The sequence below is a fragment of the Psittacula echo genome (assembly GCF_963264785.1).
Source record: "Psittacula echo genome assembly, chromosome: 13".
NCBI classification, from domain to species: domain Eukaryota; kingdom Metazoa; phylum Chordata; class Aves; order Psittaciformes; family Psittacidae; genus Psittacula; species Psittacula echo.
The window spans coordinates 15063998-15089521 of NC_137749.1; the positions used below are offsets into that span (position 1 = coordinate 15063998).

The 25524-nt window shown below is 60.9% G+C and overlaps 2 protein-coding genes across 2 annotated transcripts; one reads left to right on the top strand and one right to left on the bottom strand.

Moving 5' to 3' along the window:
* Window positions 1–649: 649 nt before the first annotated feature.
* Window positions 650–22246, top strand: SMTN (smoothelin). The gene is made up of 21 exons (XM_080628799.1): window positions 650–777; window positions 5591–5751; window positions 5992–6085; window positions 6183–6261; window positions 6355–6692; window positions 8402–8504; window positions 8734–8984; window positions 9095–9158; window positions 10453–10551; window positions 11041–11385; window positions 12383–12477; window positions 15706–15864; window positions 15954–16029; window positions 16307–16471; window positions 17021–17083; window positions 17220–17283; window positions 17600–17770; window positions 17846–17969; window positions 18042–18193; window positions 19458–19629; window positions 22117–22246. Exons 1-20 carry the CDS (start codon window positions 727–729, stop codon window positions 19600–19602), a joined length of 2799 nt encoding a protein of 932 aa, XP_080484925.1. The 5' UTR covers window positions 650–726; the 3' UTR covers window positions 19603–19629; window positions 22117–22246.
* A 1731-nt stretch (window positions 22247–23977) lies between these two features.
* Window positions 23978–25121, bottom strand: SELENOM (selenoprotein M; the record flags this gene model as incomplete). The annotated part of the gene is made up of 5 exons (XM_080628834.1): window positions 23978–24190; window positions 24282–24360; window positions 24775–24809; window positions 24895–24930; window positions 25008–25121. The coding sequence occupies 5 exons, from the start codon at window positions 25119–25121 to the stop codon at window positions 23978–23980; spliced, it is 477 nt and encodes a 158-aa protein (XP_080484960.1).
* Between the last annotated feature and the right edge of the window lie 403 nt (window positions 25122–25524).

Below are 25524 nucleotides of genomic sequence, written 5' to 3' on the forward strand. Positions count from 1 at the left end.
GTTTGGGAAGAAGCCATCATAGAATCATACAATCAGTCAGGTTGGAAGAGACCTTTAAGATCATCAAGTCCAGCTGTTACCCCAGCACTGCCAAGGCCACCACTAACCCATGGCACTGAGGGCCTCATCTGCACGGTGTGTGAACACTTGCAGGGACGGTGACTGCAGCCCTGCCCTGGGCAGCCTGTTCCAATGCCTGACGACTCTTCTGGGGAAGAAATGTTTCCTAATATTTAGTCTAAGCCTTCCCTGGTGCAGCTTGAAGCTGTTTCCTTTTGTCCCATCCCTTGTTCCGTGGGAGAAGAAACCAGCAGCTTCTCCTGGGGCCTGGGGCAGGGGCTAAGGCAGAAGCAGGAGCAGGGGCAGGAGTGGGAGCAGGAACAGGAGCAGTGACTGAGGCAGAAGCGGGAGCAGGGGCAGGTACAGCCCGGACTCCGTGGCACATCGGCGGTAACGGGTCGGACACCAGGACCCTGCAGCGGCGGCGGCACCGTCACGCACTGCGGAGGGAGGGGCGGTGCTAATGGAGGCGTAGGAGTGGCCAGACGGGGCGTGGCTGGTTCGGAGACTCCCGCCTGGCGGGAAGAGCCAATGGGGGCGGTGGCGGGCGCGTGGGGGGGCGGGGCCGCGCTGCCAGGAGCGCGGGCCGGGAGGGCCGGGAGTGCAGTGTTGCGGCGCCGGGGTCACTCTTTGTTGTCTCTGCCGGTCCGTGGCAGCGGCGGCGAGATGTCCCAGGAGAGCTTGCTCGGCATGGATGAGGGGGCGCTGCGGAAGCTGGTGAGTCCCAGCGGCTGCTGGGCCTGGGCACGGCGCGCGCTGCCCGCAGCCGTTGGTCGCTCTGCTTGCCCCGGCTCCGTGACCCGCCGTGGGGGAGGGGCGGCCGCGCTGGCTCCCGTGGCTCAGCGGCAGCGTTGGGCCTCTCCGCGCCTCTGCGGGTGGTGGAGTTGCCGCTTTCCGTCAGCTGGCGCAGTGCTGAGGGGTCCCGGACAGCAGCACCTGAGGGGAGCCCGAGCTGGGCTGGGCTGGAGCCCTGGGCACCAGTGAGCTCCTAGCACAAGCCGCCGCCATGCCCCGGGGACTCCGGAGCCTCCGGCCCTGCAGCTCTGGCCACGCTCCGCTCTTTGCTCGCACCCGCGGTCCGGCTGTACCGTCTGTCCGTTGGCTTCATCGCCTTTGCCGGCGGCTCCCTCCTGAGACGTTTCCTGCTGTCGGCTCCGCTACCTGCTCACCACCCTCCCGGTGCCGTCTGTCCCGAGAATCTGTTCCTCTGGTGCTCGGGCCTGGCTTGGTGCCGGGAGGAGCTCCTCATGCCCTGCGTCCGCACGGCTGGGCAGCGCCTCCTGTGCAGCCGCTGCTGCAACAACGTCCGAGGCACTTCACTTACTTCGGGAGCAAGGACTGGAGCGGAGCTCTGGCCCCACGGCTGCCGGAGCCAAGTGGGCTCGTAGTGGGATGAGCACGAAGGTGGGACTCTGGGCGCCGGGCTCTGACCCGCTCAGCCAGGGCTGTTGTTCTGGGAATCTCTTACAACGTGCTGCCCACCTCGGGCAGCTCCGCCCGTTCCCCCCAGCCCCGCGGGCTCATGGCCGAGGCCTTGCTGAGTGTCCCGGGGGCTGATCCCGGGCCGGCGCTGGGGCAGCAGGAAGCTGAGTCAGCCGGGAAGGGGCGTCTGCGGGAACAGGAAAGGGTCCGGGTGCGCGGGAGCTGCGCTGGGCCCCGGGCGGGGGCTGCCGGATCCTCCTGACGAACCGTCCTCAGCCTGCCCTGGGCGACAAGGCGCAGCCCTACCCTTTGTTCCTGAGTTCATGAGCCCACTGCCCTCCGTTGGGGCCAACGTGGGGTCCTGGAGGAGCAGGAATAGGTGGTCTGGGCTTTCTCCCCATACTACCAGTGCTCCGGCTCTGCTATGTCCCAGCTGAGGTCTCTGGGCTGAAACGAAGCCCCAGGAGTGGCGATGGGATGGGTGTCAGGTCTGTGGTGGCTGATTTCTAGCCAGCCTAAGGAGGTGGATTTTGTCTTTGACATGGTGGGGCTTTGCATCCCCAGAGCACCCTGCTCAGGTTTCCCCGTGCCTGGGCTGGGGAAAGCCTGCTCCAAGCTGACGTGAGGTGGGGATGGAATTATTTTTCTTTCTGGTTAGGTTTTGGCTCTGATCAGCTGAAGGAGGATTAGTCCATATAAGGGAAAACTGCCTCTCCCACGGCTTCCTCCTTGCTCCTCTGCTCTCCCAGCCCTCTGATCTGGATTGCTTCCTCTCCTCCTGTCTCCCAGCCAGTGAGACTTTGGCAGCAGTGTGTTATATCCCTGGGGTCCCTAGAAGAAGGAGGCTGGGGAATGCAAGCAGGTCCCTGCAGCCCTCGTACTGGCACTGTTGCTGTGCTGGGAGCTGCCCAGCTCCCATCTCCCTTCCATAGGCATCCATGCATTTCTCTCCCCAGCTGCCTGCTGGTACTCCAGTTCAGGAGGGAAGCCAGTTGGGATGAACCTGTGATGCAGCATGACCAAGGCCTTGTGGAACCTAGAGAGGGAACTGCAGGGGATGTGGTGGGTGCTGCTGCAGGGTGGCTTTAGCTGGGTGTCTGGAAGGAAAGGAGGGGGTTATTTGAGTGCTCAGGGCTGTGCTGAGCTCCAGGCTGTGGTCTGCTGGCCCAGCGCTGAGGAATGCTTCCCTCACCCTGTCCTTCCAGATCTCAGCCTGATTAATTAGACAGGCAGGATGCAAATGCCCTTGCAGGCAGAGGCAGGGCAGGCTGGAGAAAAGTTGTGGCCATAAGGTCCCCTTCTTGCAGCCAGTGGCCTTTGGGAAAGGTTTCAATGGCCCCGAGGGGTGTTGTATCCCTGCCACATACCCATTGCCTGTCTGTCCTTCCTGTTCTCCTCTGCCTGGGAGGCAGCTACACTCCATGGCTCCTTCCAAAGGTGACAGCAAAGCTTGGGGCTGCAGGAGGTGCTTGAGGTCCTATCCCCTGAGCAGTTTCCTTGTGGCTGGGCTCCAGCCTCCCGAGTGCTCTGTACCCAGCTGCTCTGGGGAGCCAGGTGGATGCAGGGCTACTACCTGAGGAGCTGCTTACTGTGCTGGGACTCTCAACACTGCTGTGCTTGGGTATCATCAGGAAAGCAGCTCAAGAGTGCATTGCCAGCACCCTTTTTACAAAGCTGCTTTGTGTGTGTGCCGAGGTGGGCGTTTGCTCATAACCATTAATTTGCTGCTGGCTGGGCAGGGCTGGTGGGGCCCTGGCATGTACCAATCCCTGGGCCTGCCTGTGCTGGCAGGGATGGGCCCCTCAGCCCTTTCCCATCCCTGTCTCCGGCTGTGGTTTCCGGCACGTTCCTCCTTGCTGCTGGCCGTGGAACCTCAAAAGCCACTCATTTGCCTCATCCCGGCTCCATGCTGACGTGGGCTGGAGACAAGGCTCTTTCTCCTGTCCTGCCACTATTTTTCCTGCAAGAATCCTTCCAGGACCCGGGTGCAGGTCAGATCCCAGCTGGAGCCTCTCAGGCAGAGCTGACCCTGGAGCTAGCAGGCAGGTGTCATGCAGCACACAGGTGCCAGAATGCTCCCTGCTCTGGGGTGCATGGGACTTATGTTCTATCACATCCTGCCGTTCCAACACTCCTAGCTCCTGCAGCAGCTCCTGTTTCCCCCTATCTCCCTGACCCAGCTGCTGGGGCAGAGCCATACACAGCCAGCACCTTAGCTAGGCAATGGCCAGGGGCTTGGCCTCTTGGTATGTGGTGAAGGAGTTTTTCTGTCCTCAGGGTCTTTGCATGGATGCAGTGAGCTGTGCTTGCCACCGGGCTAACACCTCCAGCCCCTCGGTTTGAGCTGGACTATATTCCATCACTCCCCCAGCCCACTGCTGCCACCTTGTGAACAGCAGAGCTGGGCTTCAGCTGGAGCTGCAGGGGGAAAGGCAAACAGTCTGCCTGCAGCAGCATCCCCAAGGCCAGGCAGGGCAGGCACAGACGGGAAATGGGAGGCCCTGTAGACTGAGGTGCTGGTTTCCTCCCTGACATTCCCCTGTCCTGGCAGTACTGTGGCTCCTGCTCTTCCCAGCCACTTCCCTGCCCTTGCACCACCAGAGGTGCCACCTCCAGATAAGAGCATGGAGGGCTGCAGGCCCCAGCTCCAGCCCAGAGGCGTATAATCTGGCTCCTATGGGATTCAACAAGTGGCTGCAGTGTGCTGGGAGGAACGGCACTGGGAGCCAGCATGGCAGGGGCTGCCAGGGTGGAAGGGAGCACCCTAGCTTCAAGTGACTGTCCCCAGGGTTAGGTGCATCTTCAGCACCAGGCTGGCTGAGGGGAGATGCCCTAGAGGTGACAGTCCAAACTGCGAAGCATCCTGCTGGAGTCTTTGCAGCTGGGGAAGGATAATGCTCCTGGCTGGGCCTCAAGACTGGTAGGGGCTGGAAGAGCACAATTTTGGCTGCCACTGTGGTGGTACGTGGCAGCTCCATACCTGCTGGTTTCACTGGGATGGAAATATCCTCCTCTGGTCCCCAGACCCCAAGCAAGGAGCATGAAGGGCTGTGGCTTTGCTGGGGCCTCTGTGCAGGGTGGTTTCTCTGTGTGGGCAGTAGTTTGGGGCCCTCAGCGCTGCTCTGACTGGGTCTGGCTGAGGGACCAGTGTTGATTCCTGCTGCAGCACAACCTGAAGAGCCTGGATGGGTGGCCTGGCAGTGGCCTGTGGGAGGGGAAGGAAGGGGCCTGATGCTCTTGTCCTGTGATGCAGCTGTGGCTGCTCCCAGAATGCCAGGGCTTGACGCCGGCAGCAGCTGCTGTGGGTCACAGGGTTTATTTTGAATGAGCTCTGCGGGGAAATTGCCTCCTGGGCTCTCGGCACTGGCTCAGTCCTGATGTCTCGCAGCAGGACAGTGGGAGGACAGTGGGCCTGTGCCTGCCCTGGTTGGCCTTTCCTTGTGGATCCAGCCTTCCGCTCCCACTTCAGCGTGGCCCCCCTCAAAGCACTTGAGCCAGTGGCAGGCCTGGGGCTCTGGGTGCCCCTGCCAAGTCCTGGTGAGTGGTCTTCGGTGGCCTAAGGAGCACCCGTAAGATTTTCATGGAGGGGGTGTGGTGAGGTTGAGGCTATGCTTCCCACATACAAAGGACTGGACTTTGATTTTGGACAGATTCTGCTTACAGGTTTGGCTTCGAGAGCTGCCTGCCATCCCCTAGTGAGGGTATGGGAGAGGGCTGCAGGGGGATGGGGGAAACCCCTCCTCTGTACGGTGCTGAGACATCCCCAACCAGCACCTTGTGAGGGCCAAGGGGGTGGGAGTGGAACAGACTGCTGTGTGTTCTCCCTGCTGCTGGAGTGGCTGGCATGGATAGGAGTGCTTGTCCCTGTGCTGATGGCATGTGGGGTAGGGCTGCAGGGAACCCACCCTTGCCCACCTGGCAGCCTCTCCTTGCCACGGTTGGTCCCACCATCCTGCCCTGCTTCCCCTGGGGCCAAATAGTGCCAGCAGCACATGTGTGGGCCCAGACAGACAGATGGCCCCATTGTATGGATGTGGCAGCGTGGGTGGCACCACAGTTGAGCCAGGGCAGGGAGAGCCGGTGCTGAGCCCGGACCTGTCACACCCAGCTGGAGACAACGCTGGACCTAGCTGAGCGGCGCCGCATCCGCTCGGCCATCAGGGAACTGCAGCGGCAGGAGCTGGAGCGGGATGAAGAGGCTCTGGCATCCAAGCGATTCCGCCCAGAGCGTGGCAGCCACCAGCAGGACAACAAGGAGAACTGGCCACGGTGAGTCTGGACTGGGACCGGGCTCCCATTCACCCCCTGCCTCTGTCCCACAGGATGATGGCTTCAGTGTCCAGCCACACTGTGGCTTGGACAGATTTGGGTGGACATTATGATGAGAGCAGCCGGTGACAAGTGGCTTGGCGTGTCAGGGGGGCATTACCTCAGTTTGCTGGCTGCCTGTGAGGGGGCTTACTTCGAACACCCACAGCAGCTCCCACCAGCCCCTGTTATTCCACACAGGTCCCGGCACCTGGAGGAGGAGCAGCAGGTGGCCCTGGCCACCTTGTCCCGGCAGCTTGAAGCCATCACTGATGTGGAAGAGCTGACAAAACTGGTGAGTGTCCCTGTGCTGGGGGCATCTGTGTGCCAGGGCCGTCCATGTGTGTGCTGGGGCTGACCCTGCTTCTCTCACATGTCTTTCCCTCCTGCAGCTGCGGGCAGCAGGTGAGTACGAGGAGCGCAAGCTGATCCGAGCTGCCATACGCAAGCTACGGGCTGAGGAGATCGAAGGTGAGGCATCATCCCCATGTCCTGGAGCCGCTACCTTGGAGAGCCCATGACATCGACAGCTCCTTCCTAAACACTGCCTTTGCTGCTACCCAGCTGCAACCCTGGCTGGGAATGCACAGAGCACCCAGAGGGACGGCCGTGAGTCCTGCACTGTGCCTGGGGATGTGAAAAGCAGTCGGAGGGATGATGCTGAAACACCAGCCCTGGCTGGGAGGGAGAAGAGCAGCCAGAGGAGTGACATCGAGCTGCCAGCCCTGGCAGAGTGCAAGGAGAGCTGTGGTGAGGCCAGTGCTGAGCCCTTGGACACAGACAGGAACAGGGAGAGCAGCCAGCAGGATGTTGCAGAGCCACCAGCGCTGGCTGGGCCGGAGGAGAGCGGCCATGGAGAGACTGCAGGGCAGCCCACTGCCCAGGAGCCCAGCAGCTCAGCGGTGAGTGAGCATGGTGCTGCTGGGGAAGCAGGACCACTGAAGACCTGCCTGCCCTTCCCTTGAGTTCCTATGTCAGCCTACCTGGGACACAAGCCCCTGGTCATGCTGGGTTCACCCACCCAGGAATACTGGGGCAGGTGGAGTCTCTGGGGGTATGGGGACATGGGTGGGCTGTGCTATGTCAGTGTGCCCCCAGCAGTGGTGAGCTGGTGATAGGGGTTTCCACCTGGGTGCCCCTGGGCTCCTCCCTGAGGATGCAGCCTGGGTACAAGTGCTGCAGGCAAGAGGTCTGTGGGGCCCTGCACTGTGCCTGGTGCACTGCTCATCCTGCCTGCATCAGTTTTCTGGTGCAGGCATAAGCCTTGATCCCTCAGCACCCTTCCATGTGGGTTTTTCCCACTGGCCCTTGTTGGGCTGGGGCTCACTGGAGCAAGGCTGGTGCTCACCAGCCATTGTGGAGCTCTCTGTACGGGGGAGGGATGAGCTGGTGGGCAGGACTGGAAGGAATGGGCGCAGCCTGAGTTTTCTGCATGGCGACGGTGACCCTGCGAGGTCATAAGACTGCAGGTCTCATGGCAGTAGGTAGTCTCTGCAGAGACATCATGCAGCGTTGCCCTTTGGGGGAGAGAGTGATGCAGGGCTGCCCTCTGGGGGAGAGGGTGGTGAAGGGAGAAACAGTGGTTGTAACCATAGACAAGTGGGAAGGCATGGGTCCCTGCATCTGCCTCCGTTGAGAGCCTAGCTTCCTGCTCTGCCTGCCATGTGGCCATGGGACAAGGCTGCATGGGGGACGTGGCCCTGTGCCACCTTTTAGCACTGTCTGCCTTCCCCATCCAGATGTGCTAGCATGCTGTCCCCATGTCTGGCTGTACTGGGACATCCCCCGAACAGCCAGCATGGTTGTCCCACTGTCTGGCTGGTCACTCCAAACCCAAGGCCATTTCCCTGCAGTGGCACCTGCGTTGGAGTCCTGGTTTCCCTGTGCCCCCTCAGGGTATGGGTCCCTCTCCGCCTCCCCCTCCCTGGAGCCCATGAGGATCCCAGAAGCTCTGGCACAGCCAGGACTGGCACCCTATGCCCTAGCTGGTGACATCAGGACATCCTGGCTCTGCTCAGGCGTATGTCAGGGACACCCTTGTAACCTGTGTGTGGTCCTGCACTAAGAGCATCCTATTGTTCACCAGCACTGCCAGTGCCGCATGCAGAGACAGGGTGATGTAAAACTGGGTGCTCCCTGTCCCACAGAGTGTGGGCTGGGGGCAGGAAGGGACAAGGGGGTACTGGGCAGGGGCTGTCCTTTCTTTCCCACCTCCTGGCATCCATGCTGGACAAGACTGGTGTAGTTCTGGTAGGGGCCACAGAGGGACGGATGCAAGAGCCAGCTCATTGCTCCATGCCCTGGTGCTCATCAGCCCCACACAGAGGAGTGCCAGGAGCCCCAGGGTGAGCAGGGTTTGGCCCCCCGCTTTGATAGACACAGCATCCGCCTCCCTACCTGGTGGAGGCAGAAGGGTGTGGGGACACTTGCCCTCCTGCCAACCTCCTGCAGTGACCCCTGTGCAGGAGCTGGCTTGTCCATCCCTGGCAGCACCCAGGTCCCTGCCTGCACAGTGTGGGAAGAGACCACAGCCTGTGGCAGGGTAGGACAGGGTGATCTGGTCAGAGAGTGGAGTGAGGCTGGCCCCGCTCTCAGCCTCTGTTCTCCCCAGGCCCGTGAGCAAGATGACATGGTGAACCAGGAATGCATCCCAGCTGTGATGCAGGAGCTACACAGCTGGCAGGCAGGAGACTCCCAGAAACCCAGTACCCAGGGTGAGTTCCCATGAATGCTGGTGGCAAAACCCCATCTGGGTGCAATGTCCAGAGCCAGAGCAATGCCAGGATGAGCTGTGGGCAGGGGTGGGAGGGTGGAGAGGGTGGCGCAGCATCTCCCAAAGGTGCAGGCCTGGAAGCCAGGTGTCTGGTGTGGCTGAAGGAGCAGGGATGCTCTGCAGGCAGTGGCAGGCTTCCCCCCATGCACAACCTTTTCTGTCTCCCACAGCTGCAGTTTCGGGGACCCTTGTGCTCTTGGAGCTGCAGCTGGCCCCAGAGCCTGTTCCACAGCTCAAAGATGCTAGCAAGGACCCAAAGCAGGGTCAGCTGTGCTCCCCAGGCACTGCCCAACCCAATGGGCACCAGGCAGCCTGGAAGGACGGGAGCCCAGGCAACCCTGCCACCACCCAGGAGCCTAGCGAGCAGCAAAAGCACCAGGTGGAGCAGCCCCCTCCCAGCCAGCCTAGTGCTGGCAGCCAGGTACAGACATGGCAGCGCGGGCTGAGGCCATCACTGCCAGGGGCCAGCAGTCCTGTGGGTGAAGGCTTGATGGTGTATGCTGACTGCTCTGCCTGTTTCTCTCCCTGCAGCTTGGTACCACTGTGCATGGCCATGTGCCAGGGCTGGCTGGGAGGTGCAGGGAGCAGTCATCGGGTAAGTGCAGTTCCATGGGGAGGGAGAACTGGGGCTCTGCCCCAGTCCTGCTTTGCCCCCCTGCCCTGCAGCACATGTATCCTGATGGTGCCAGGAAGGGCATCAGCCTTGGGGACCTGACTGAAGTCTATGCAGTCTGGAGCAGGAATGTGAGGGCAGGATGTGGCCCAACAAAGGGCCATCCCCAGCCAGGGGTCATTTGTCCCCCAGGTTGCAGTGGCAGTGCCTGCCTCAGCATGGTGCTGGGCGGGCTGTTTACCCGTTCCCCAGCTCCAGGCCAGGCGGCAGCAGGGCCATGAAAGGGAATCTGTGCAGGCAGCAAACTCCGGCCTTTTACATTCTTTGACCCAATAAGGCCAGGAGCCGTGTCCCGGCTGGCCCTGACCCCCCCTGAGGCTGCACTCGCTGGTCCAGCCAGCACCCAGCACCATCTGGGTCCTCCCCACAGCCTTGACAGGTTGTGGGGCCAGCAGCTGCCCTTTCCCTACTGCTGGGAAAACTGTCCCCACAGCTGTGCCAGGAGGAAATAGGAAAAAAATCCAGAAAGCAGCTCTCTGCCCCCAGGGATCAGGGTCAGGCATCCTCCTCAGAGTCACCCTTGCAGGCAGAGGTCCTATCCCTCCAAGAAGCCCCAAGGAGCTGCTGGCTTCTGGGAAGGCAAAACTCTGGAGTGATGTTGGGGGTGGTGGGCTGCAGTGTGGCACAACCCTGGGGTGGAAGGAAGCATGCAGGACCTAACACACACATCCCCTGCCTAACTAGGGGCTAAAACCTGGGTGCTGGGGAAAGGCTGAGCCCTTGTCCATGCAGGACTTTGGCATGAGTGACTCTGGTCCCAGGCCAGAGTGCTGCCTGTTCAGTGCCTACTCTGCACCCCAGAGGCTCCCTGGGTGGGGACTGGGACACTACCTACTCCTACTCTCCAGAAGCGATTGCCAGGCTGGCTATGCTGTGCCAGTGTCTTGTGGGCGCAGGGGTGATTGCAGTGTTTTGGCAAAGACTCCGGGTACCATTCCTGTCGACAGGGTGCGGGTACCCCAGTCTCTGGTTTGCCCTGCTCCACGGTGTCGCTTGGTGCTGCAGGGCACAGCCAGCTGCCTGGGGTGCATGGCAGCCTGTGAGTGCTGCCAGAGTTCGACACTATGCTCCAGAGAGTGTGAGGTGACAGGGAGGGATCCACAGGGTGCTGCGCTTGGCAGAGGGGTGGGCAGGGGTGGCAAGATGACCCTGTGCTGTGCTCACCCTCTGCTCCCCTTGTCCTGAACCTTGCATGTCTGGTTTGTCCCTTCCAAAGTGGCAGTGCCAACCCAGGACATGGCAGGGACCACGGCTCGCCTGAACACTCACCAGTGGGAGCAGACATCCTCCTCCCTGCGCCTGCTTGGCCGCACAGGTAAGCTCCTACAGCAGCTGCCTCCGCATTGCTTCACAGTGGTGGGAGGTCCATCGTGGAGCCTGGACAGGCATAGAGCTTCATGGTGTCAGGATGCTGGATGACTGCGCTCCTGCTTTCCTGCTCCCTGCCCAGCATTTATTCCTCCCCACCCATGTGCGCAAGCAGCCAGGCCCCAGCAGAAGGGGGGCTGGATGGGGACAGGATGGCACAGAAGCTTCAGGGGGCTGCAACCACCCCAGGGGGGCAGCAACCGAAAGTGTTGCATGTGTGGTGGGGTCTCTGGAGGGCAGCATGCACTGTGTGCTTCCTGCATGGCAGGGCACCGGAGGGGGGGGGTGTGGGGCACCCCAGGACAAGGGGTGTGCATGCTTCCTGGAGGGTACCCCGGGGAGCTTACATGCATGGTGTCAGCGAATGCATCACGGGTGGCAGGGACACCCGCCCGTTGCTGCAGGCCCGGTGACTCCCCCACTCCCGTCCCCGCAGAGCCGAGCCCTGCCGCGCCGCCGCTGCGGGCTGCCTCCGTGCGGGAGCGCGCCCAGCGCTTCATCCCCGCCGGCGCGGAGCCGGCCCCCAGTGCCGCGGGGGGAGCGGGGGGACGGGCCAGGCCCGGCCAATGGCAGCGGGGGCCCCGCACGGCCACGCCAGGGCCCGCTCAAAACACACGGGGCTGCGGCAGAGAAGGCACAGAGCAGCGTTCGGCCTCAGTCGCCGCCGATCCCAACCCTGGCCTCGACGGCATGAAGACCTACTTCACTATCGAGATCAAGGATGGGCGCGTGAAGCCCTTCACACCCCGTGTCCTGGCCACTCCTGGCAGCCAGCGGGCAGGTGGGCATCGTGCAGGAAGTTGGGTGACAAGGGCAGGGGCAGCCATCAGGGATGGGATGAGGATGATGGGTAGCACAGACATGTGGCATCCATCAGAAGACTGTGGAAGATGGGTGGCAAGGGCAGAGAGCACCCATGGTGAAGATGGGATGGGAAAATGGGTACTGTAAGGATGATGGGCCTAAGTTGGCATCACTCAGGGAGGTGGGACTGGGAGAGGTGGGCACCCATCAGTCACCATGGGGGCAATGAGCACCAGCGGGCAGGTGGGTGCTGGCAAGGCCATGAGCACCATGGGAGAGTGCTCCTGACATGATGTGCACAGCTGGGCAGTGCAGGTAATAAATGGATGCAAGTCAGCAGATGGGCACTGACTGGGTGGTGGACACCAGTAAGTGTGCAGGTGGAAACCACCATGCAGGTGGGCAGCAGTGGGTAGTGGTGGACTGGCCAGGGATCACTGAAAAACAGCAGCAACAATGGCATTTGGGTGCTGGTGACTGAGCATGGGCACTGCCAGATGAGCAGAGGCTGTGGCAGAAGTGTGCCTGACAGCCTGCACCCCTTGGCAGGGATGCTCAGCCTGCTCATGGTATCTCAATACTGGGCAGCCATCTGGCCTTGCAGCCTGTCCCCATCCCCACCGTGCTGCACTGTTCATGCCCTGCCCCGATCCAGCGCTGCCGGCTCACAGATGTGACTGGCTCAGGATTCTGCTGGGGCAGTCCCTCACACTGGGGTGTCTTGGCTTCAGATGGCATGTTGCTTGAAAGTGCCCTCCCTTGGGGAGGAGGATGAGCCACGGTGCTGAGGGCGTTCTGGCTGCCCCATCCCGTGGCTGTGCCCAGAGCCCTTCCCCTTTGGCGCAGAGCTCAGTGCCATCGTTGAGGCAGGATGCGTGCGACAGGCCGGCAATCCGGCTGGAGACACTTCTCGGATACAGGGCTGAGCCTGCCGAGCTGGGGCAAACCCCATGTGCCTCTTGCTCCCCTTGCAGAGGTGACCCTGGGGCTGCGGAGCACCCCCATCCGCATCACCACCATCCCCAGCAGTGTCAGCAGTATCTGCAACATCAGCAGCAATGTCACCAAGGTGAGTGCACAGAAGAGCTGGGTACCATGGGGCCATGTCCCACTTGAGCATGACCTGGGAGCTCCTGACCTGGGGTGGGGAACAATGCCTGGGGCAGGTGGGTTGGTGCTGACAGTACAGTCTGCAGCCTCTGTCTGTTTCTTTGAGTGGGTTTTTTTTTTGGAGGGGGTGGGAGTGGGGTGTTTGTGAAGGTTGCGGGTTTGCTATTTGCTTTTTCTTTCTTTGTTTTCAACAAAGAGAGGCTGGGGATCTCTATGTGGATGCCCAGGCCCAGGTGTGGGAGCCCCCTGCATGCTGGACTGTGCCACTGTGTGTACAAACACTTGAGAGTGTGGGGGAGGTGGGCTGGGGGCCTTTTGTGGGTCTCCTTCCATTTGAAATACCTTTTACAGTGCAGGAGCTCAGGGAAAAACCCATCACAACCCTTCTTTCTTGTCTTCCTTCTTGAGAATGGACTTTGGCTGTGAAGCCTGCCCAAGGGTATCTGATCGACCCTGGAGCTGCAGGCTGGGGTCCTGCCTTCTCCCACTTGGCAATCCCAACAGCGGAGCAGCAGTCCTGGCCTGGGAGGGATTCTTGGGTGCGACTGGAAAAAACAAACCAACCCTCTGCTGTATTTGGGGCAGAGCAGGATGTGGCCCCTTCCCATGTGCTGGCAGGGGGGAGCCGGATGTGCACAGGAGGCAGCCCTGCACACACAGCCCTTCAAGTGCTTTTATCTGCTCCTGCCCATCTAGGGTAATGCGAGGCACTTGTGCACGCAGCCTTGGCAGGAGCTGGGATGTCAAGTGCGGCACTGCCTTGCTCTTGGCCCTGCGAGCACCCGGCTCAGCTGGCTGCCTCTGCAGGCACAGCACTGCTGGTGGCCATGGCACCACTGGCTCACCTTATGAAGCAGGCAGTGCCCACAACCTGGCAGGGCTGCCCTCGAGTACTGCCTGTACGAGCCAGCAGGTCCTGCTGCCTGCAGGAAGGATGGCTGCCCTGTGCTGATGTGCTTGGACAGGCTTGGCCTGAGCAGCCTGTCACTTCTTATTAAGGTATTAGCTGTGCCACCCGATGGGGTGGGGGCTTTGGGACCCATTGGCTGCCTAGCAGGAGACACAGCCTAGAGGTGTGCTCCCAGTGGGCAGGGAGGAGGAGGCAGCAGCCGCAGCAGTGCTGGCAGCCCTGCCAGGTAGGGCTTTGGTGAAGGGGACTGGTGGGCTGTGGGGATTTGGGGACAGTGCTGCTGCAGCATGTGGGGTCCCCCTGGGGTGTTCATCAGGCAGCACAGGGGAGGAAAGTCTCCAAACATCACAGCTGGTAGCCAAGGCCGTCACCAGTGCCAGCCTGGGACTGGAGATACTGTTCTGTGGGTGATGCTGGCCAGGAGTAGGAGAGCACCCAGGCAGAAGGGTGCATGGGTGGTTAACAGCCCTGGAGTGCACCTAACAGAATGCTGGTCTGGGATTTACCCTGCCTGGGGGCTCTGCCCCACTTGCTGTGCCCCACAGCCCCCCATCGCCGGCTGGTGTTGAGGGCCCTGGCAGCTGCCCCAGGTGGAGCGCACTCGTCAAGTTCCCTCTTGCCAAACCACCTGGTCCCAGGGCTGGAAGCATGTCCAAGTGCTGGCACCTGCCTCAGCACCCCTGTGCGGGACCCCCCGGGTGCTGCGATAAGAATAGCCCAGCAGGCGCGGACCTGTGCCGGGCCAGCCTCCAGCCTGGGGGGAGCGCCTGGCGCCCCTATAAAGGGCAGAAGACAGCTGAGCACCAGCATTGCTGCCATGCTGGGGGTCAGCCTGGAGGGGCTGGCGCAGGCCGGAGCAGCTGAGCTGGCCGAGCTGCGGCAGGAGCTGGGAGCTTTCCGGGGAGTGGTGGAGGGGCAGCTGGAGCAGGCGCTGCAGCGGGTGCAGCCAATGGTGCTGGCGCTGCGGTCACTGGAAGAAGAGCACTGGGAGCTGCGGGCAGAGCTGGCGCGCCTGGGCCGCCGCCTCGACCTGCTGGTGCTGTGGATGGGGCTGCAGGATTCCCCTGGGGAGGACCTCAGCACACTCTTTCTGGAAGCACAGGACCCTTGCGCCCACTTTGAGGGCACCGAGGAGCTCAGCGGCCCCGTGGCCCATCCGCCCACTTTCTCCAGCACGCGCCAGCAATCGGCCCTGCATCTCTCCCGGAGCAACAGTGGTGTGAGTGCGGGCAGCCCTGCCCCATGGCAGTGCCTAGTGGTGGGGTGGGGAGTGGCACCAGCCCACAGGGCTTCAGACAGCCCTGGGGGTGCATGAAGCCAAAGCAGCACTCCTGGCACGAGGTGGGACCATGGCTGTGGTGCACAGGCAATGTAATGTCACTGGGATCTGCCATCATTGGGGCTCGCTGCTGTGGGGGACAAACGGCATCTGCCTGCTCTGCGTTGTCAGCATTCTGGCCAGGCTGCAGGCAGCTGTCCTGCTCTGTCCCACGCAGCAGTGGTGGGGCGCGAGTGGTGGCATGGGTGCGTGTGGCCAGTGTCACTTCCCACTAGTGGCTTTGACATGGGCTGGGTGCCAGGCAGGGGCAGCAGAATGCAGGATGGGGCCAGGTGAGTGTTGGGGCTGCTTTGGCCCCCTACGCTGGTATCTCCTCTCTGCAGCCTCCATGCCCTATTCCGGGCCTGGCGTGCTGCCTGCCACACATTGCTGGGGAGTCTTGCTGAAAGGGACTTGGCGTTCTGGCTTTGCTCTGGTGGGGGCCAGGCTGTCCTAGATTCTAGGCAGGAATGCGGGGGAGGCTCTTGATCTTCTGCACAAGCTTTTCTGTCTGCTAAGTCCCTTAATTCCCTGGAAATCCCTTGTGCTGCTAATGGCCCACACTGGCCTTGCCAGCACCTTTCCTGTCCCGGGCACCAGGCACTGCCCAGCCTGGAGCACCCAGTCAGTCCTTGTCTGCTGGAGGGCCGTGGCAGCCTGTGGTGGTGGAGCGTTGTGAATATTTGGAGACATCTTGACAGCCAGATTGGACCCTCGCAGACCAGGGGGTGCTGCAGTCAGGGGTGTTATGCTCTCTTGTCTGCCTTGGTCACTGCAGGCAGCTGTGGCATCCCACCAGCTGTGAGCTCTTATGCCACATGTGGCATGTCTTCTCCAGTGTCCCCACTGCCCTTGGCACTGGGCAAGTGTCAGAGTGATGGGGGACTTAGACCCTGAGCAGCAGGGAGTGAGGGTGGCTGATCTTGTGGGGGCTCAGTTGCATAGTGCTGTCCTTGCAGATGGAACCAGAGATGGTAGAGCAGCCCCAGGCACCAAGGCTGGAGTCAGAGCTGCCCAACGGCATGGAGAAGGTCCAAGTGAGGGAGCTGGAGAGAAGAAGCAAACTGAACGTTGAGGAACTGAACAGGATTGAGGATGAGGATGTTCTGGATAAGATGGTACCTCTGCCACCACTGGGCTCCTGGGAAGGTGAGGAGACCCTGAACTGGTGGCAGAGAGGTGATGCTGACCTCCACCTCTTTTGCAGTTGGATCAGACAACAGACTTTGAGGAGCGGCGACTGATCCGAAATGCCATGCGGGAGCTGCGCCAGCGCAAGCGAGGTACATGGGGATGGTGGTTCCCACAGGAGTTGGGGCTCTAGTGGTGTCATTGCCAGTGGAGCTGGCGGGATGCTGGTGCAGGGCTCTCTGGCTGTGGTGAAGCAGGTGAGAATGTTTGGTCTTATGCTGCTCCCCTGGCTGAGCCAGGCTGAGGACATTGTCCTTCCCATAAGCCAGTCTAGACCAGCAATGGCCAGCAGGACCCAGGTGTGTGGTGGGACAATGCCCAGTGCTCCTGCCTCTCGTGGCTGATGCTATCTCCCCCCTGCATTTGCAGACCAGCGAGAGAAGGAGCGGGACCAGCGGCTGCAGGAGACTAGGAGCCAGGCTATGGCAGGAAGGGCTGGGCACACCACAGAGACCACCACCACGCACAGCACCCAGTCAGCCGATGGCTCGGCACGCAGCACCGTCACGAAGACCGAGCGGCTCGTCCAGTCTAGTACGGACTGCGGGAGTGTGGGGGTCACTTACCCAGCACAACCAGTGCTGTGTGCCAGCCCCTCGGGGACTTGCACAGAGTGTCTAGTGCTCTGCCATCACAGCTCCTATGTGCCACTGCCACTGCTTGTCCTGGGTCTGCCTTGACTGCACTGGGAGCAGGACTATGGGTCAGGGCTGAGTTTTGCTGTGTCTCCTCTGGCTTGCTCTGGCTGCCTGGTCTTTAAGGAATCTGCTCTGGTGACTTCCCAGGCAATCCTCCAACCCGTCAGCATGGTAGGGGCCTTGTCTGCATCTCAGACCTGTTTTCTGGACCCTACACATCTACTCTCATAGTCCCTGAGTGGCTCAAGCCAACAGTTGCTGCAGGGCTTTGCCTGGGGGGCATATGCCATCAGTGTCCCCTCTACCTGCCCTGGCCATGGCTTTGCCCCCTGAGACTTCTCCCTGTTGCACTACATGGATGCCAGGGTGCTTGACAGCAGTGGATGTTTGTGGGTGCCACTGCACCTGGCCCCAGCTGATTCACCATTGCATTGCTCTCTTGCAGGCAATGGTACCAAGACCTCCCGTACCACAACCATGGAGTCGAGTTACGTGAAGAGATCGGATAGTAAGAACTTTTGCTGCCTTTTCCCTGCAGCATTCTCTGGGTGTAATGATGGGTGTTGCTGCTGTCAAGCCATTCCTGCCTGTGGCGCACGCAGAGCTTCTCTCAGCTCTTGCCCAAGGCCTCTCTCTTTCTGCAGATGGCAACAGCACATTTGTTCAAACCAAGTCATCCTACAGCTCATCTTCCAAGAAGACTGGCAGGTGAGTGGTAGTGTCTCAGCCCCAAGTGGACCTTGTGAACAGTCTGCTTGTACAAACCCTATCTGCCAAGGTTGCAGTGTCCCTGTGCTGGGGTGCCCCCAAAGCTTCCTGGTCCTTGTGGCATGCTTGCTTCCTCCAGTGGTCCCCATGGGTCTGTCCATGTACATGGAGACGTGTCTGCCAGCTGGGGACCTTAAGCCACCCCTCTTCTTTTCCAGGGATGTGGAGGTCTTCAAAGCACCAGGGCTAGCAATGGGCTGGGGCCATTTCCCAGGCTGCCCGTGGCCCCTTATCTTTGTGTCTATCTCTTCCCCAGCATCTTTGACCGTGAAGATGAGAGTGCCTCCAGGCAGAGCAGCCTGGCTGCACTGGAGCGGCGCCAGGCTGAGAAGAAGAAGGAGCTGATGAAAGCTCAGAGTCTGCCCAAGACATCAGCCTCACAGGCTCGCAAGGCCATGATGGAGAAGCTGCAGAAGGAGGGTGGGAGGTGAGGCTGGGCAGGGGGCAGGCTGGGCAGGATGTTGGGCACTGTGTGGTTAACACTCCGCATCTTCTGCCACAGCTCACCAAACCCCATAGCGGCACGCACTGCGGTGCAGCGCTCCTCCAGTTTTGGCGTACCCAATGCCAACAGCATCAAGCAGATGTTGCTGGACTGGTGCAGGGCCAAGACCCGGGGCTATGAGGTGAGTACCACCTCCTCTCCCCATCTCCAGGGCTAGTCACTCTGCCCCTCAGTAACTCTCCTGCCCTCGCAGCACGTGGACATCCAGAACTTCTCATCCAGCTGGAGTGATGGCATGGCCTTCTGTGCCTTGGTGCACAACTTCTTCCCTGAGGCATTTGACTACAGTCAGCTGACACCCCAGAACCGTCGCCACAACTTTGAGGTGGCCTTCTCCTCTGCAGAGTATGTAGCTCTTGTGCCACCATGGGGGCTTGGGGTGGCTCAGGCAGCTCTCCTGCTCGCTGCCCAGGGCAAGGGGGCACGTGGGCAGGCGTGATGGTGCTTGAGGTGGGTGCCCATCAGCATTGCTCCCCCGTGTTCTGCAACAAGGTTCGGACACTGGGGGAAGAGTAGTGTCAGTGCAGCCCAGTCTGGCATGGTGAGAGTAGGTGTGGGGGAGAACACCCAAAAGCAGGGCAGCAGCCCCCCAGCCCACCAGCCACAGACAGTACATCCCATCACAGGGTGCTGGGTGTCGGACCACAGACCCTGGGGAGTGCAAAGCAGGGTTTGTCCATACCAGGTGCCTTCTTTCACAGTCATCGGGGCTCAAAACACTGTTGCAGCTTCTCCAGTCTCTTCCCCTTTTGCTTCTGGTTTTCCTGGGTGCTGAGAGATGGGAGCTCATCCAGCTGAAGGGCTGGCAGTCAGCCCCTCTCTCCTTCCTTCTGTCTCTCTCCCACCCACTCCTCCACTCCAGCACCCTGCCCAGGGGCAGGGCCAGGCAGAGTCCCATCCTGGCCAGTACCTGGCGTTGTGACATGAGCTGGGAGGGATCTCCTGTGAACTCTCTGGGTGCCATGATGCCATTCAGGAGAGCGAGAAGAGGGCCAGGTGCCTGACACTTGGTGCTCCTGGTGATAGACTTTTTGTCTTAATCGGGAAACCGGTGTGTAGACTTGAGAGAGCCATCGATCGCTCCAGCCTGGAAGCCAGGTGGCCTCTCATCCTTCCTCCTCCTCCAGCTCTTGTGAGCATCTTCTCCCGAGCTTCCTGCACCAGGGCTGTGCTGCGCGGTTCCAAGTGGAGCTGGACAGGAGGGCTGGCCTTGGCCCCCCATCCTCCCAGTGGATGGCTATATAGAGGCTATATAGAGTGCCACTCTGCTCTGGAACCCGCTCCCCGAGCACCTGGCGCACCAGAACACCACTCCTTCTTCTTCTCCATCTGTCTTTATCTCTGGACCTCACGCCTCTCCACGCCACTCACCTGCCTTCCCCATCCCTTGCTTGTGCCCCCCCCAATCTCACTGAATGGCCTTGGCGCAGCGGTGCCTGGAGCCCTCCTGCCTCTGCATTGCGCACCCCCAGAGCATGTGGGAGCAGAGCAGCATCTGCCCGGGGGAGGGATGGGAACTGCATTGATCTGTGTCTCTTGTTTTCTCTCTTCCTCCCCTCCTCGACTGGGCTGCGGTCACTGGCTTGCCCCTCTCTCTCCCTGCCCCCAGGAAGCACGCGGACTGTCCACAGTTGCTGGACGTGGAGGACATGGTCCGGATGCGCGAGCCAGATTGGAAGTGTGTGTACACATACATTCAGGAATTCTATCGCTGCCTGGTCCAGAAGGGGCTGGTAAAAACCAAAAAGTCGTAGCCCATTTCCACCCCCCCGGGAGCGATGGTGAGAACCTTCTCCTCCACATACCTGCCTGCGCCCACTGCCATGGCTTGGCCCAGGGAGTGGCTACCATGGCTGGGGAAGAGGCTGGGGGCTGCCCATGGGCAAGGGGCAAGTCCTGGCAGTGTTGGCCAGCAAAGCTAAACTCTGGCCACGAGAGAGGAATGGAGGCTGCTGGCTGTCCTCTAGCCCTACAATACAGCACCCATGGGATTTGGGAAGGGGAAAGGATGATGGGAACACACATGGGACAGAACATGACACATGTCACCCTGAGGGCCTGTTGGGTCTCCAGCCATGGAGAGGGTGCTAGTGGGAACAGAGCTGCTGTAGAATCATAGAATCAACCAGGTTGGAAAAGACCTTTAAGATCGTCAAGTCCAACCTTTACCTCAGTGCTGCCAAAGCCACCACTAAGTAACATCATTAAGGGCCTCATCTACATGGTTTATGAACACTTCCAAAGATGGTGACTCCAGCACTGCCCTGGGCAGCCTTTTGCAATGCCTGACCACCCTCTCGAGGAAGAAATTGTTCCTAATATCCAGTCTAAACTGCCCTTGACTCTAACCATGGCTCTTCCCTCCCCATTGGCCAAGCCTGATGCAGGGCATTAGCAGCTGGGATGCCGTGTGGGGTGCTCTGCAGCAGTGGTGCCTGGTGTGGGTAGACCCCCCCGATGTGCCCTAGTATTGCTGCTAGCACATGCCGACTCCTTCCCCCCACCTGGGATGTGCAGGGGCTGCCCCGTGGGTGCAGGGCCAGGCATGCGCCATGATGCGTGGCCTGCACAGTGCTGCCTGCTCATATATGGGCAAGAGTGGGAAGCCTGGAAAGTGTGACTCAAGGCTTGGGTCCTGCCTCGTCTTGCAGTGTTTGTGCTTGTCTTAAGGGGCATCCCAGCTGTGCTGGAGCAGCTGCTCCCCTGGGCTATGTGCAGCACTGGCGCACCACGTCCCAAACAATGGCTTTATAAGGGCAGAGTTGTGCTCCTTGCACTGCCATTGATTTGCTATCACCCCTGAGCCAGGGCTGGAGGTAGTGAGGGGGGCCACTGGAGCTTAGGTGGGGGCTTTTCCAAGGCCCTGAGCATGCCACCCTCTATGTTCTCCCCTGAGACCACATCAGGAGGTGGGACCAGTGCTAGCCAAGCTGTGGGCTTGGAGCCCATCGACTCTAGCACATCAGAGGTCCTGTGGGAAAGCTGGGGCAGTGGGGCACAGCCCGAGGGTCCTAGTAGAGCCCTGGGTTGGGGACTCTCCCTCTCCTTGGCCCTGGTGCTCCCCAGGGTGCTGGCACCATCTGAGGCTCCCTCCTCAGCTGTGCCTGCTGGATTGTGTTGTGCTGAGGGACTGAGGATTCCACCAGGAGATACAGTAGCCTGGGTGTGGGGGCGGTGGTGGGTGGCAGCATGGGGTTTGGACCCTCCTTGTGTTTAGAGCCCAGTGCCCCCACTGGAGGGTGGTCCCAGGGCCAGACCAACTGAACCTAGCCTTAGCAGCACCACCAGCATAGCCTCTGCCATGGGCACTCCTGGCTAGGTCAGCTATTGGCAGTAGCAGCACCCTGGGGTGCTCCGGCAGTCTGTCCCCAGGTAGGTGCTGGCCCCTGCCCAGTTGCCTGGTCAGAGGTGCAGGGCCAGGGTGGTGGCAGCAGTGACAGGGTTGCTGCTTTACCCACCCAGCAGAAAGGAGAAAACAGAGGTGGCCACTTCCCCTTCATGCCCTGCCTGCCTGCCTCTTCGCCATGACTACCCCAGCCATACTGGTAGCCTGTGGAGCTGGGGCAAGGTTATCATCCCACTGAAGGACTGTGGCAGAGCCTGGAGGCTGTAGGGATGGAGAGGCAGCTATAGATGCTCTGCACAGACCCCAGCACTGGGTCTGGTCTGGGAGTCTGGCCTGGGAAGTGGTAGACACAGACCAGTGCTGAGCTGGTTGAAACTGTACCAATCCCACTGGTGGTGGTGTGCTGTGCCTGGGGTAGGCAGCCTCTCAGGCTCCAGTCCAGGATGGAGGAAGGACCAGGCTGGTAGAGCTGAAATGATGGAGGACAGCTGGGCCAGGGCTTGGAGAAGGAGTGATGGGCAGCATGTGACAAAACTCCATCCTGCTTTTGCTGGACCAGCCAGTGGGATTTCAGGTGGGGGCACAGCACAGACAAGCAGGTCTCTTACAATGCACCAGCATCAGCTGGAGGAGGAAGAGGGTGGGCACAGCCTGAGCAGGGGGTGACTGCCAGCAGCAAGAGCCAGGGTAGAGCGCACAAGGAGTGCAGACAAGTATGCAGGCAGTCCCTCTTGCGGACAGCATACGCTTTCTGCAGTGCCAGGAGCAGCAGAAGTGTGGATACAGAGGGGTGGACAGGAGCTGAGTGGGGCTGAGGGCAGCAGTGCCCAGCACCAGCAGCCCCTGGGGTGTGGGTCACCTGTTCCAGCCCTTACTGTGGGGCAGCCCACCCGGTGCCATGCTGAGTGCTGCACTTCTACAGGATGCTGGTGGACTGCGTGCCCCTGGTGGACGTGGAAGACATGATGATCATGGGGAAGAAGCCGGATGCCAAGTGTGTCTTCACCTATGTGCAGTCCCTGTACAACCACCTGCGTCGTCACGAGTTGCGCATGCGGCAGAAAGAGTGCTAGAGCCTGCCCTGCCTGCCACCCCCTGCTCTCAAGGAGCTGCCTGCCCCAGGAAGGCCAGTGGGGGGGAGGGCTCTGCCACAGGGCACCCCTATGCCTCCGACTTGCCGGAGCCCCCTCTGCCCTGTCCAGCTGTGGGATGACCACGTGGGCAGGGCAAGGCAGGCACTGCCAGGATGCTCCCCAGCTTGGCTTGCTTCCCACACACCAGTGTGTTAAGTTATTTGTTCTCCAGGAGTTGTTTGGCCTGTGAGCAGCACCCCTACATCCCCAGGGAGGCTCAGGCACTCCTGCGCCCTCAGGCTTGGGGCTGGCAGTGATCAGCGGCTGCATGGCCTTACCTTGGTGTATCCTTCAGGCAGCACAGCTGAGAGTGGTTCTCCTTGGCCCCCTGTGAGGAAGCTTCTCTGTCCACCATAGGCCCTGCCTGGTACCACCTTGCTGTGGCCAGCTCCACGGCCCTGTGCTGAAGCTCTGCCTCCCACCATACATGTGCACTCTGGGATGCTTCTATACTGGGGGGGCTTCAGTACCCATGTGCTGGGGAGTGGGCAGGGGGGTTGAGAGGTCCCAGGGGAGCAAGGGGCCCAAGAAGCAAGCCAGAACAGCAGCCCCTGCTTTCCTCCCCAGCTCAGGGCACCATGTGCTCCGCACTGCTTGCCCTTCCATCACTATCTCTACACCTGTGTTGACACGTTCCAAAACCAGCCAGGCAATAAAGGTTTATTCTATAGGGTGACACCTCTTCCTCAGGTCCTTGTTCCTGGCCACACTGCTGCTTTGTGCCACCAGCACTGGCAGCCTGCTGTGACAGACCTCTTTGCCTATGGGCCCCCTGCTCACCCAGCCCAGGGGGATGCAGGGCACATGCTGTCCCTCCTGCTCAGGGATGATGCCCAGAGCCCAGTGGCACCATCAGCATCCCACACTGATCAAGAGCTGCTGGTTTCCAGCGCTGCAAGATCCACTAATGGGCTCGTACCTGTCCCCATGTGCCCCATGAGAGCAGCTCATCCCAAGCCCCATCCATACATCACACTGAGGGGGGAGCGGCACAGGAACAGCAAGGCTATTCCATGGGATGGTTTGTCGGTTTGTCAGCTTGCCAGTGACAAACTGCTGTGACACTGCTGCCCCCTCCTGCTTCCGGGGCACCCAGCTCCTCCTGGCACTGCAAGATGCACCCCACTGAGCCCTCCCTGGAAAGATGACACACTGCAGGCGATTGGACACAAAGGCTTTACTGGGGGCTCTATACAAGACAACCCTGCTGGAGCATAAAGCCATAACCCCTCTGGGGACAGCTTTCCCACCTCCAGGACTCAGCACATCGACCCTCAGCACCTGGGGCTTTCTGCTGAGGGTTTCATTCTGTCCCACGCAGGTAGGATATTGCTGCCCAACACCAGGAGTCAGCTAAACCTCACGGCACTGAGAAGGAGCACAGCAGCATTCCTGTCTGGGAATGCTGGGCTGCAGGGGAAGGAGGGCAGCAACGGGTACACAGGACCCCTGAGAGGGCCATAATGCCCATGAAACCCCTGATAAAGGCTGGGGCAGCTCAAGGAGTCCTTGGGGCAGAGGCTACACAGCACCAAGTAACAACAGGAGCACCTCTGCCACCCTGCGGCACCATCCCCAGCTGCTGTGATGTCCTTATCCCTGCACACTGGGGACTGGCTGCAGGACTTCTCCCAGCTGCAGCACCCTTCGCTAGAGGTCTGGGTGTTCCCCCTCATTATGTTTGGGTGGGGTCCTGCCATCAACAGTGGGAGTTTGGGGAGGTGGCAGTGTGGGCAGAGGCCTGGCAGGCGCAAACTGGAACTCCTCAGGCACAGGGGCATCAGGTGTCTCCTTGCGGTAGAAGCCGAGCTCCTGCACCAGCTGATTGATCTCCTCCCGGGTCATGTCGCTTAGGGGGATTCTCTGCACACACGCAGGGGTTGCAGCCCAGTGCCTGTGGGGCACCTTCCACCCAAACCCTGCTGTGGCAGCAAGTGCCACACTGACCACTAACCTCTAGCTCTTCGTACCGGTGGCTGAGGAGCACAAGCTCAGGGTCAGCACCAGGCAGATGCTTCATCTCCAGGTTATGGCTGAATGGTGTGTTAAGGAGCCAACAGTACTGGGCAGGCCCATACAGCCCTTCCCCCCCACCCCATCCTGCTTTCCGTCACATCCCATTCCCTCCCATCCCATCCTCCATTCCATCCCACCACATCCTTCACCGCATGCCACCCCACTCTGTCCCACTGTATCTCATCCCACTGCTCAACCATCCTGTCCTCCACCCGTTATACAACCCCGTCCTCCATCCCACCCCTCATACTGTCCTCCACTGAGTCCTGTGCTGTCCTCCAGCTCATCCCACTCAGTTTAGTCGTGTTCTATCCTTTACCCCCATCCCATCCCGTCCCACCCCACTCCATCCCATGGAAGCATCCATCCCAGCAGAGGCCCGCTCCGGGCCGCAGCCGCACCGATCGATGCTCGCTTCCGCCAGCGGGTACTAGAGAGGAATGTCCTGGGTGACGAACGCCTTCACCTGCGAGCACAGCGGGTGGCCCAGCCCCGCTCAGCGGTGGGGCGGCCCCGGACCCCATCTCCATCCCTCACCCGGCGGCACCTACCTCCCTCAGGCGGTTCAGCCGTCACCCGCCGCAGGTCTGGAGGACGAGACACCCCGTCACCGCCGCCGGCGTCCCACGGTGTCCCCGCACCCTCCGCCCAGCCCTGCGCTTACCTCCACCTTGCCCCGGGCCAGGTCCCGCAGTTCAGCCCCTCGGTGCCGGGGGGGTCCCGAGCCGAGCCCCGCCGCCAGCACCGACACCAGCAGCAGCGGCAGCACCCGCAGCATCCCGCAACGCCACGTCACGGCCTCCGCGCGAATTTGGGGTCCCGCCCCGACGGACTCGAGCACGCGCACGTCGAGCAGCCGCAGTACGACACACGCTGCACGGGCGGACAGCACCCGCCCACCACGGATGCGCAGCGCAGATACAAGCGTGTACACACGTATGCACACCGTAAACACGTGGAAACGCTCCTCATCACCCCCTAAATACGCCCGAACACCTCCTAAACACCCACACTGCGCATACCCACACCTCCTACACACAGCCACACACACACCACCACAAACACACCTGCACCACAAACTTGGATGTGCACACTGCAGCCACGCACCCATGTGAACACGTGCACACTGCACACCACAAACGCGCATCAAAAACTCTGGATGCACATACAGACTGCACCCC

Coding starts and splice junctions, on each gene's coding strand:
- SMTN (XM_080628799.1), top strand. CDS start 727: ATGTCCCAGGAGAGCTTGCTCGGCATGGATGAGGGGGCGCTGCGGAAG. Junction 12,478..15,705: donor TCAGCAGCAATGTCACCAAG/GTGAGTGCACAG, acceptor CTGTCCTTGCAG/ATGGAACCAGAGATGGTAGA. Junction 16,472..17,020: donor CGAGCGGCTCGTCCAGTCTA/GTACGGACTGCG, acceptor GCTCTCTTGCAG/GCAATGGTACCAAGACCTCC.